Below are 13,100 nucleotides of genomic sequence, written 5' to 3' on the forward strand. Positions count from 1 at the left end.
TGTTGCGGAAAGGGGGGACTTTGTGGGGGAGAGGGGGTGTCATTGCTTGGTGCAGTATTTAATAAGAGGTTCAGCTGGGAGGAGTGTGAACTATATATTAACGATAAAATGAAAATTCTCTGTAATTGAACTCTACTTCAGTTGATAATATTACCATAATATTGATTTCTTTTTTTTTCTCCTTTTTTTTTTTTCATAGACATCTGAAATGCATGTAGTTTGATGGGTAATTGTGATTTGTCAAATAACCAATAAGATGAAGCTTATATTGCCCCGGACACAAACTATTGGTGCTACAGCCCAGCCAGGCCTGAACTGTTTAGCGCCCAGATTTTCGATACCATCAGGATACACAGTGGTGATCCAGGGGGAGGAGCATAAATAAGCACATTTATATACAAGGATCCTGGCCGAGAGTAGAGACAATAACTGGAAGCACTCATGTGATAAGGGAACAGATTGCAGGAGGGACTATGGAATTCTCACTCTTTTTAGGCCTTGTTTGAAAACAATCCAGTCCATTCCATCCTTTCTGCACTGGGACCAGCAGAGAGCGTGAAAATATGATTACGCCTGCATGCATTCACTTACTCCTCTATCAAATAATCTATATTGCAAATCATATAGTGGTAACCTGGCTTTTCTATTTTACTTGCAGAATTAATTGCACCACCATCACCTATCCCTGTTCGTTATTTCAGGCTTGTTTCACTCTGGGAACAGAGATCCATTTAACTTCCTTTTCAATCTCCATACACAGGATATTTTATTGGAAACGCATTCATGTCGAGCAATTACCCATGCATTTAAATTAATCTTCGTTTTCCTGTGTTTTTTGAAGTAGCTACATCTATTGCACCCCAGCACCCCCACAATGGATTCGTAACCGGAGGCTAGAACTAACAGAATAATTGCTTTCCAGATTTACTGTATAATGACATTATCACCTGGAGACACATCACCTTGGTTACCTTCTTTAACAGAGATGATATATATATATATATATATATATATATATATATACACACACACATACAGTTACATGTATGTGTATATATATATATATATATATATATATATATATATATATATATATATATATATTTCTATTTGTGCATATATATATATATATATATATATATATGTATCGTGTTTTTATACTCTTCGTCATCATTTACATTTATACTCAAGATATTCAAGAGTAATCAGGGCCCCCCATTCAAACGGCTTTTCGTCCACAGAATTACTATGAACACTTGTGATAATGACACTAGCACATTTGTCATGAAACAAGCGCCAAGCTCATTTTGAGCTTTAATAGGTTCAGTTTAACCCGGACTCTTGTAATGTCCCCGTGAAAAGAGAGTCAATTACACTCGTCGTCTCTGCGACTTTCTGAAATTACATGGAAATGCTCCTCAAACAGCCATTTCTCCACTAATCATATTCACAGCTTGAGCCTTGTTGCATGAGTGGGGCATACCGGAATAAAACAAACAGAACACACTCATTCAAAGCACCCTTGACTGATTGGTTCACGTACCTCTGACTCCTCCCCATGCAACGAGACCAACACTTAAAGGCCGCCATGCACGTCAGCTTCATTAGTTAAGACACCGTGCGGTAAATGACAGATTAAGGATTGAGAGGCAATGCAAAAAAAATTAAAAATGAAACTCCCAACGCCTGATCGCCATATGGACAAGTACAGGAAGGCAAGTAGCAGTGGTTCGCATTCCGACAAAATGAAAAACAGCTTGTCTATAACGTGGCCGTTCTAATTGTGATAATTGTCACTTAAAATTGGGACGCAAAAGTATCGTGTTATGACGGAAAAGATTATGAGTAATTATTGACGTGGCAGAAAAACACTGTCTTAATCTCGGAGAAAGAGGGAGAAAGTGAGACATAGTGAGACAGGTAAAGGGAGGTGGAGAGAAACAGAGGGACTGCAGCCTGGGCTGATGAGTGGAGATTAAGACAGCTGGGCCAGGCATTGATTGTACCTGCCTCATGACAAGTGTAATTCTTTATTTCTATGCAAACTAGATGCATGCAACATCGAGCATAGACACCAATTTCTGAGGTAAATGCCCATTTTAAGAGCCATCCATCCGACAACTTTCTGGATTAGACAGCCGGGTGTATAAAACGTATGGCGCTACACCAGAAGACCTGCCTCCTGTCGTTAATCTTGATAAATAAAAGATCCAACGTGGCTTGTGCCTTCCCAATGAAACACCAATCCGGGCATGATCAGGGGCTCCTTGCTTGCACATTGTTCTTCTGAAAACAGCAGCGTTCATTTACATTTGCTTGACAATCCGTCTGCCTTGCGACGTGCTGTGGTTTGGCGTGTTTATTTGCTGTGATCTGATGGGTCTTCAGTCACTCCAGACTAGACAGCAGGTAGCGTGTATCGAATGGTGCCTGCACAGTCTGGAACTAGGCAAAGTAGTGTTTTGAACTGAACATACGCAGGAAAATTAACATTTATGCACATTCAAAATAACTAAAGGCAGAGATTTCAAAGAACAATTGGTGCCCTTTAACCGCCGAATAAATCTCCAAATATCCCCAAGAACACTACCTTGATTCAGTTAAAACGCAAACCAAGAGGAGCCTTCTGAATCTTTGCATAACAAGCAGTATTGTTTGCATTTGGCAAGGCCCATTCTCATTTTAGGAGGGGTACTTAAGCAGCAAGTTAATCCATGTTGTTTTAAAAGTAGAGGGGAGGCGTGCAGACACTGATAACAGCGAACGGTGTGCATCCACTGTCCCCGGGTACCGACACTCAGCACCGGTTGGATGGGAAGTCATTTATAAAGTCCTTTACAACAGGCAGTGAAAGAGGTTAATTGAAAAATTTCCTAATGTCATTATGAAAGAACTAGATTAACCCAAGCTAATTCACTTTATTGTTGGGAAGAAAGAAGAATGAGCATTGAACTCTCCTGCAAATTTGGGGCCTGAATTAGGGGTGAGATGTTGTCTTTAAGGACTCTGCCAGTTTAATTAAGATATGGAAAATTACTCATTGTTCTACGCCACTAAAGTGCTGGGAATTAGCAGCCAAATGCAATGTCTGTGCCTTTCATATCGGCAACGTGTGTTTGTTTGTTTAATACCCACAAGGCGACAGCAGCATTAAAAACTCAAGTACTTATTTTACTCATTTAGCATTAAGGTTCGAGACTATTGGAACCACTTACCAATCTGGCAGCTCTCTGATGTGTAACCGAACCTAATAAAATAGGCCAGATTAGAAACCAGCATTTTTCATTCATTATCCTTATCAGAAGCCGTGCAGTTCTACTGCTAGGTTATGTTGAGTCCCTACCAGGCTGGCTAACTTAATAAAAATACATTGGCACCCATTGTTTATTTTTTATTTTATTTATAACCAATTAGTCTAATTGAGGTCAGTATAACTCTTTCTCAAGGAAGACCTGCTGAAACTGTGTGTTGTGGGGACACAGGTGCTCCCCAGAGCCGAATGGAGGCCTCATAATGAACTAACCTCATTAGCCTATCGCATTAAGTACACTGCTCTGGTGCGCCCCCTTGAACTGGCGAGACTCTCCGCTCATCCTCCGTGTGTGTCTGTTTCCTCCTGCAGGAGGTGCTGTTGAAGAGAGCGGCGGACCTCGTGGAGGCGCTTTATGGAATGCCCCACAACAATCAGGTGAGACGGTTACGCCTCAACACCTGTCACATGACTCCATCTCTCCCCCTTTCTCTCCATCTCTCCCCCATTCTCTCCATCTCTCCCCCATTCTCTCCATCTCTCCCCCTTTCTCTCCATCTCTCCCTATCGTTTTCTCTTTCTGTATTTGTGTACATTTGTAGTAATTAAATCAGTGTTTTTTCCCCCCTGCACTTTCTTTCGGCATTTCAAAGCTATCCTCAGGCCATTGTACTGTAGCACTGTGGTGTCATTGCTCTTGGAGAGGTTGCATTTTTTCCCCCTGCTTTACCAACGCATTTATTCCTGGCTACTGCACACATCTGAGAGAGAGAGGAGTTAATCAGTCAAAACACACACACACACACACAGAGAGAGAGAGAGCTCTATTCAAATGAGAGAATAACCTTGAACCAGGGCCAAAAGGTGTTTTCTGTAAACCAATGCAAATTCTCCCAAATAAATCTATGGAGTACATGCTCTATTGCATTCAGATACACTGACCTAGCTGGTGCCTATGTTTTTCTTTTAGAATATAACCTTGCTGTGGATGACTCAGTTACATTAAATTATCCACAAACGGCAGCCATTGCAATACCCATCGCCGTACCTGTTAATTTGCCTGTGCTTTCAAATACGCAAGGTTGAGACAGAACCCTCCAGCCAACGTCCTCTACCGAACGCAAATGCCGAAGGGGCTGACGTGACCCATCGCTTCCTCTCCCCTCTTCCTCCAGGAAATCATCTTGAAGCGGGCGGCCGACATCGCCGAGGCCCTGTACAGCGTCCCGCGCAACCACAACCAGATTCCGTCGCTGGGCAACACGGCTTCTCACGGCGGCATGATGGGGGTGAACTCGTTCGGCAGCCAGCTCGCCGTCAACGTCTCCGAGACGTCACAGGGTAATGACCAGGGTATGTAGCCGCGGAGCGCCTCCCAAACGGAGCCCTGTTCCTCCCCACTACGCCGATGCCTCTCCGGTCAAAAGTGGTGCACTTTGAGAGGAACAGGGCGCCGTTTGGGACGCGGCCCGTGAGTGGAGATAAGCTGCCGACAACAACTGATCTAGCTTTACCTGTCAACATCACCTGGCCCGCGCCGACTCGCTCCCTGGTGCAGCTCTATCTTCCCTGGCTCTATCTTATAATTGTGGTACCCGGGGGTGCTAGCCTGATGCTGTTGCCGCCTCCCCTGGTCTGCTTGCCTGCCCGGCTCGGCCGGGAATGACCCACCGATTGAACGCTCCCCACTATTCACTTAGCAGCGCGGGCTGATAATAGTTTTACATCTGTTCTTTGTTGCTGCGGCTGAGGTCAGGGCACGCTGCATAGTGCTCTTTCCTTTTTCCGTCTCAGCACGCGTAGTGCGCGCATATCGCCTCAGCTCGCCGGTGGAACCCGCACACCACACACACCACACACACCACACACACCAGCTCATGAATATTATGTAATTGTGGCTGTACGTTTTCAGTAGGGAACCGTGGGCTTCCTGCACACGTCACCAGATCTCAAATGAAGACAAATGCACTCCCACTTTTGCACGCTGAACACGACGCTCAGAAGACAGCGATGTTGATTAACGGGCTAACGGACACGGGGTCGCGGTGCAAATCGAAGTAACGCCGTGAGCGGCAGACAGTGCGGCCCGGCGTCAGGCTTTCCTCCGTGGGCGTGTCCGGAATGGCGCCGCCTTCCTTGCATAGGGCCACTACATTTGACCTGAACCCTGATGGTGTCCCTGTCAAAAGCAGTGCTCTACATTAGGAGCCGGGCGTCCCTTCCGGTGCCGCTTGTCTTTGCCGTGGGCGGCTCCACCTCTGACAGATTGTCTCACCTTCTCCACAGTAGGATACAGCCGCCAAACCAGCAGCGTGTCCCCCCGTGGCTATGTCCCCAGCAGCACCCCGCAGCAGTCAAACTACAACACCGTCAGCAACAGCATGAACGGCTACGGCAACGCCATGTCCAACTTGGGGGTCCCCAGCTCACCGGGGTTCCTCAACGGCTCCTCTGCCAACTCCCCCTACGGCAGTAAGTATCAAGGTAACAAGCTCCCTGTTAATTCCTCCTCATCACCCAGTGTAATGTTGTGAGCGGCTTTGTTTCTTTTGGATTTTTTTAGACAATGTTTTTTTTATTTTATTTTTTTATTTGATGTTTATTTGGTTTACACCCTCCTGTGTTATAGTTATGATTTTGGTTATGTTTTTTATTATTTTGGAATGTGTGCTACTGGATAAAAGGAGGGGTGACTTTGGAGGCTGAACACCCAAGACACTTAAAAAAAAATCAACAATCAGGCTCACGAAATTACTGAAAAAAATATAACAAATGGAAATTATAATAAAATGGCATGGTGCACACCCCTCGCCCTCGCCCCACCCCCCCCCCCCCTAAAAGACGCAACACAAAATTATTGAACCGAACTTTTTCGACTGATATCCCCCCAAATCAAGAGTCAACTTCTCAGATACCTGTTATCCAGAATGGCCTAGGCAGAACATTTCACATCTCAATCCCACTCCAAATATGATTTTGAAAACATTTTGTTGTGATTGCAATTTGGTTTCTTACTTATCTACATCTTCTAACTTGTCGACAACCCATCCAAGTTCTGATCATTTTTTTCTTCCCCACCCGATCACAACCATCCTGATTTCACCTGATTTCTTTCCACACATACATACACACATTTTGATTTGAAAAAGAGGCAAGGCCCGATCAATCGATTAAATCAATCCAAAAAAAATTATCTTTATATATATATATTTTTTGACTAATCTGTGCCGTGGTGAAACTCCTCTCTGAGTGGTGATTATTTTTTGCTTTATTGCAGTAGTGCCGTCGAGCCCTACCATGGCAGCCTCTTCGGTCAGCCTCTCTTCAAACTGTAGCGGTACACACGGCATTTTCTCATTCTCACCTGCCAATGTCATCTCTGCAGTGAAACAAAAGAGCGCCTTTGCCCCTGTTGTAAGGCCCCAAGCTTCTCCACCTCCTTCGTGCACCAGTGCAAATGGCAATGGACTTCAAGGTGAGCCACCTCCCTCCTTTAACGGTGCCCACCACAGTCCTCTTGTCCTTTTTTCTGTTCCGACCTGTTGGCCCCCCCCCCCCCCCGTGGTGTCCCTCTCGCCCCGACCCAAAAGCCCGTGGGGGTGTGGCCCGGTGCTCTCACGCTCCCGGGGGGCAAAGTCGGCGTGTTAGCGACGTTGACGAGAATCGTGTATCTATGGACGGACGGGTGCGGACGGATGAAAGGATTGATGGCCACATTATGCATGCATGTATGCCTTGTGCATGCGCAAGTTTTTTTTATTTCTTTATTTATTTATTTGTTTGTTTGTTTATTTATTTATCTGACCATTAATGATTGAGGGGACTTAAGAGCCCCTTGGGGGTTTTGCCCCCCACCCCAACCCCCCCGCACCCCCCTATGATTTGCATTGGTTTCGCAGTTCAGTAGATATGCCCCAATGTGAAACACCTGAAGGAGGAACCACTGTCACTGTGGTCAAATCCAAAACGGCGTGCTCCAATGGTAAACACACGGGATAAGTGCCGTATCCATTCTACCCATGCATTATTCACAGTAACCCCTGGATCCGGCCCTCCTTTTACATTCAATCTGAATTGAACATAATATGCATTAATATTCACAACCTCAACCCCCCCCCCCCCCCCCACCCCACCCCATCCCCACCCCTCCCTCCTACCCCTTCCATTGACCCTAGTGGGCCAATTTTGGTCCTTCATGAATAGACTCCGCGTAACTCCGACAAGCACTCCAGCATGGTATTCTAATGCAGCCGGGATTAGAGATCAGGACGTTCGCGGCCCTGGGAACGCATCACGCGTCAAACTTCCCACTGATTTAGGTATTTGAGTATTGTACTTGGTTAAACATTCATGTTTTTCAGTTGTAGTTACTAAAATGGAGCCACTTAAAGGCCAGAAGCATAAAGATTTTATTCAGGGTGTTTTGCGAGTGGTGCACTTTAACACCAAGACATCTGCAAAGGACTTGGTGAGTTCAACGCTACGCGAGAAAAAGGCAATCTGAATATATCCTCATTTTAATGAGAAAGACTGAAGACTCAGTGGAAATACAGAAAGGGTCATTGTGCAAGGAAACAAATCTGCATCAACTGGTCCGAATTAAAGTGTTATTTTTGGGTTTATTTTTCTCTCTATTTCGAGGCTGACTTGTTTGCTTTGAAAACGTGTTTTAGGCATAGTGTGTGCATCCAATATTAATAACGTGGGGACTAATGAACTGGGAAATTAAAGTTCATGGTGCTACATGCCTACACTTATTAATATGTGGCTTGCAGAAATTAATGAGGAATGCCATGTCATCAAGTGCAACTAGCAAACTTAAAAGCATTCCAACCATGACACTACAAATAAGTCCAAAGCACTGGAGAGATGGGTGGGCCTAATTGTTAAAGTGAGAGGAAGCACCGAGTGCATCAATCTTCTTACTTCTGGCAGCTCATCTATTTCTGAATCTCCTCGTAGTGTCTGAAAACTAGCAATTCACTATATGGACATTCACAGAATGAATGTGATGAGAATGGGGAAAAAAAAGCCCAAGCTAAGTGATTGAACTCTTATCATTGCATCGAAAACTTGAGGGGTTTGGTTTCTGTGTTTCCTATGGATGTGGAAGCGATAAAACCTAAAAACCATATAACGGTAGGACCTGATATTGGTGTAAAAAGGTTTTGTGGCTGTATCACGATAAGACTATAAAAAAATTGAATTATGATATTCAAATAGCATAGACTTGATGTATGGTTAAAGGCTTTCCAGTAATGCTGGATTAAAAAACAAACGACGGATTTCCATCTAAGGGAACCTGAGAAGTGTCTGGTCCTTGACTGGTTCTGGTGCGAGGGGGGGAGTCACGGGTATCTGACGTTAGCAGAAGTGACCGTGTTGTTTCTCAGCTGTCAGCATGGTCGGCCTCCAGGGACGCCGGGCCTCTGTTTGCCATTAACAAAACGCTAAAAGAAATATCACACATGTGGGAAGATGGGATGCTTTTTCCTGAAAATGTCAGAAAGCTCCTCTTTAAAAAGTGAAGTCTTTCTCCCATGTCTTGTTAGAAAAGCACATTTCACTCAGTCCTCCTGCATCCCATCCCCCCTCTGTCCCTAACCCCCTCTGACACGCACACACAAACATCCTCGCGGCTGCCATCTTACAAGCTCTTTTTGCTTTTATGAACTGCAGGGACCCATTTGTTGTTCCTGTCTATTTATTGAAATGGAATAATATGTCTGCCTCTGTTCTTTAAATTACAGTACTACAGAAATTGGGCTGTGATGTTAAAGTTGTTGTTTTTTTCTTTCCTTTTCTAGCAATGTCCGGCCTTGTTGTCCCTCCTATGTAAATTGCACTTCCTCTTCCTGAACAAGCACCAATCGTCACAAAGGGACTGCAGTGGACTTGTTTAGAACCTCCGGAAGATTCAGCTTGAGTCTGTGTCATCAAACAAGAATAAAATCAACAAATAAATCTGTTATTCAGAGAGAGAAAAAGACTTTGTTTCAAAGATTTTATTCAAACAAATATGAATTGTGACATGTAAGCAACTTTGTCATGAACAATTTAATTTTATTGACTGAATTTCTTGTCATATTTTCACATTTCTCAGTCTTGAAGAAAAAAGGAAGAAAAATGCCTATTTTGTATAAATGTGTCTGGTTTGATCTTGGCTATGTCTAGTTCTTGCTATGTATTTGGGAGAAACTTTGTGGATGCGCCATTTGATGAAAAACACTGATTACGAAGCCTCAGAATATGTTTCTCTTTACACAACAATTGTACATCTCTATAATGTCAATTCATGTTTTTATATTTTTCTTTTTGTTTATAATTTGTGGTAAGAGAAAAGGGGGCCAAGACAATGTGAACCATTAAAACTGGAAATAATATGAATTATATGATTTTAAAAACAACATTAACATGAAGAAGTAAATAAGAAAACTCTTGGGGGAGGGGCTGGCAGAGGAGATTAAATCATGCTTACTTCATCTAAAAAATGAACTTTGTAACTTATTGTAGGTAGAAATTGTAACTTTGATATTGCAAAAATTCTTCTCTTGCCTTCAACAAGCACACTAACAGAGATGAAAAGCTACTGTCTGTTGGTAAAAAGAAAATACTTCCACTGCTAGAGCTTCCTGTTAAGCAAGTGTGATCTGCAATGTTTTTCAACTTTTTTGCTAGCACTGTATAATATTGCATTCTTAGGCTACTGTGAAGTCTATGTTTCTTGTACCAGAAAGTTGTCCTTTTACTTCTAGCTCCTTATTCCCTAATGTGTTTTGTATGTGGTTATACAATTGTAGACTTTTGTGATTTTGCCAAAGTTGTAGCTAAATATTTATACACTTGTCTTGAATTTTCCAGATCCACTTAAATATTTAGTACAGAGTTTTATTCCTTATAAAAACAGTAAGGGGTAACTTACATTGTAACACTTTCACATAAACACTTGCGGTCACTAAGGGAATTTTTTGTAACATATTCATTATAAATATTGTATTTATCTTCTCAATTTTGTAAATTGCTTTCAATCATTTAATTTGATCTTGTATGTATTGTTTGTCATGGCCAGATATTGTGATGCAGCACAGAGCGTAAAGCCAAGAACCATTGCCCTCATAAGAGTTTTTTATTTGTTTTTGTTGTAACAATAGATTAATTGCAATTTCATTTGTATCTCAAAATTACATTTTGTTTGTCAAAATAACTCATTTCGTTCGTTTCATTGTTTTGTTATTTTGAGAATAACAGACAAAATTCATTGTTTATTTTTGTATTAATTTCTAAGTTATGTAAAACAAAAATACTTTTTTGGAATAATACTGTTTGTTGTATAGTCAAATAACTTGTTTGTGACACATGGCTGTAATGATAATAATAGTAGAAAATGTGCATGTCCAGGAGCCCGCCCCCGGGGGTGATTCAATTTGTGGTTGTACATTTTGTTTTGTAGAATGTAAAAAGTCATTTTTACCTGCTACCCCATATCATTTAGCTCAGCTGTCTTAAACAGGGAACAAAACCACACATCAAAACCATCTAATCTGGAATTGAAACTAGACATTAAAAATCACTGTTGTTTATTATAATCTGCCAGAAAAGCAATTTTGAAGCCTGGGGATGCGATCAGCAGGATGCAACATTCTGGAACGTTCCAATAGAAATGCCGTGTACAGTGGAACATGCACCATGGACGCGTAGAGCAAGGAATCACGTTGGCGCTGTTTGTGGCATTTCAACCTGCAACGTTAAAGAACGTTTTCATTCTGAACATAGCCCTCGTATCTCAACGTTTCTTATGGTCTAATGACAGCATACCACACCACAATGCCAATCACAACTCCATGAAGATGATATATGGTGTAAAAAGCACAAACATTTTTTACTAAAAATAAAAGAAGTATTGTGACCCCTTCCTCTTTTGACTATTTTGTCATTTCATGTTTTTTTTTGTTAGTATTTGGCTTAACTCCCTCACATCAGTGTGGAACATCTGAAGAGATGTTAAAAAAGGTAGAGATTTTGTAAGATATGCTGTATCTCGAGGCAGGATAAAAATGCTAAATTGTACATGGCATTTTACAATAACTCCATAAAATATTGTAGCATCATACTGTAGCAGAATTAAATTGTCCATCATCTTCCTTCACGCTATTGATTTTCCTGGTTGTGCCATATCAACCGACAACACACAAATGTTTCTACCAAGGATTTCATTTTTTATATTTTACTTTGCACTTAACACTTTGTAAAAAAAAAAGTTTAAAAATCTCATATGTTACATAGAGTGGAAGAAGGATCATCTTGGGGGGGGGGGAGAGAGAGAGGGAGGGACCAAAAAGGACTCTTCCCCTTTGACAAATTGAAAGTTTTTCTTCTTTTCTGTGAGGAAGCACGACATACGGCAGCTGTAGAAAGAAATTGATGAATGTGCAATGTATTTGCTTTGTGATGGCTCAACAAGGCTTGGCTAAGTGGGGAAGGCTGAGAAGTCACCTTGAAAGTAAAAAGGGAGACGCAAGGTTACATTTAAAAACATTTGTGAATTTCATCATTTCTGCAATTTGGTTCATGTGTTTTTTTTTTGCTAATCAGACCATGCTTTCATTGCTTTGTTGCCTTCAGTTTTGAGGATCTCACTAAATGGTCAACAGTTCTGTAAGGGAAGACTATTATTTGGTTTTGTGTATTTTTTGTTTTGTTTTATGTCCACATTTTCACCTATAACTGTATAAAGATGTTCATTTTACACTATATTTAATTAAAGTATTTCTTGTCTGTGAACAAATTCTCCTGGTAATCCTAATTATTTTAGCATTTTCAAAACCTATGATGTCTTTGGATAGGAGCATGTCTGTCACTCAACACCATGTCTAATTGCCAAACCACGACCATGTCAATGAAACAGCCTGAAAACCCAGGCTGTGTAAAGCAGCATTACAACACAAAGCTAATCCATTACTTTGTTCAACATTCCTGTAAGTCTGTCATCCATATCTTCCACCACCATTGATGCTTTATTGCTTTCATTGAATGGACAATGGTGTTGAATTGAAATCCCACTGTATGTCCCCATTATGGCAGTTCAGTTCACTCTATGGCTCACTTCTATCTGGTCTTGGGGACTGTACAAAACTACTCCTTGACTGGTCTTGTTTACTGAATAGAAACCGACAACTACGACCAGACTGATCGTGGTACTGTAAAAAATAATAATTTAGAAAACAGGATTACACCGGTGCCAGTTACAGTTCAACTTCATGCCACTGATGCTTGGTTTGCGAATCAGATTAATATGGAAAGGAAAGCCACGGTTAACATTTCAATGGCAGTTCTGAATGAATCCCAACGTTCTAGTCCCAACAGGTCTTTCGTCCATGTTTTCCACCGCCCAACGATGCTAACGGTCTGTCTTAGAAGGGGGGCGATAATGTAGAATCACCCTGCATTGGTTAACATTATAGCTGGGGGACATTTTGGCCTGCTTTGGCTGGCACCCAGGTGGCATCAGAGTGGAGCACCAGGTCAGCCGCGTACAGACGGGTGGTGTTTTTGGGGTGTGATGGTGACGCGTGGCTTTCATCTTCCACTGCAGTGAATCATCCCTTAAAGGAATGAGTGTCCCGGGGGGGGGGGGGGGGGGGGGGGGGGGGGGGCGGAGCCTCCATGGTCGAATCACTGGTCCCTGAAGAGCAAGAGCAGGAAGCGTACAGGAAAAAGCTACTGTATACGCTAGGTGTTGGTTTCACAAGCTAGATGATTGTACACAAATGTCTGTGGACAAACAGCAATAAAAGCTTTCACTACAAAATAAGTGTGCGCGCCCAAATAGCATAAGTAACAAGTAAACACA

At 42.3% G+C, this 13,100-nt stretch overlaps 1 protein-coding gene across 12 annotated transcripts in view; it reads left to right on the plus strand.

Moving 5' to 3' along the window:
• ebf3a (EBF transcription factor 3a) overlaps positions 1-12,035 on the plus strand; it is a 102,805-nt gene extending 90,770 nt beyond the window's left edge. For 3 of the 12 annotated variants that reach the window (XM_013134110.4, XM_013134117.4, XM_020047212.3), the window contains exons 12-16: positions 3,623-3,688; positions 4,426-4,591; positions 5,537-5,722; positions 6,528-6,725; positions 9,058-12,035. In XM_013134110.4, the coding sequence (XP_012989564.1) occupies positions 3,623-3,688; positions 4,426-4,591; positions 5,537-5,722; positions 6,528-6,725; positions 9,058-9,089 (648 nt within the window). In that variant the 3' untranslated portion in view covers positions 9,090-12,035. Of the gene's footprint in view, positions 1-3,622; positions 3,689-4,425; positions 4,592-5,536; positions 5,735-6,527; positions 6,726-9,057 lie in introns of all 12 variants that reach the window. The other 9 variants (XM_013134114.4, XM_013134115.4, XM_013134118.4 and 6 more) reach the window with 5 other exon arrangements.
• The last annotated feature ends 1,065 nt before the right edge of the window (positions 12,036-13,100 follow it).

The sequence above is a fragment of the Esox lucius genome, chromosome 6 (assembly GCF_011004845.1).
Source record: "Esox lucius isolate fEsoLuc1 chromosome 6, fEsoLuc1.pri, whole genome shotgun sequence".
NCBI lineage: Eukaryota > Metazoa > Chordata > Actinopteri > Esociformes > Esocidae > Esox > Esox lucius.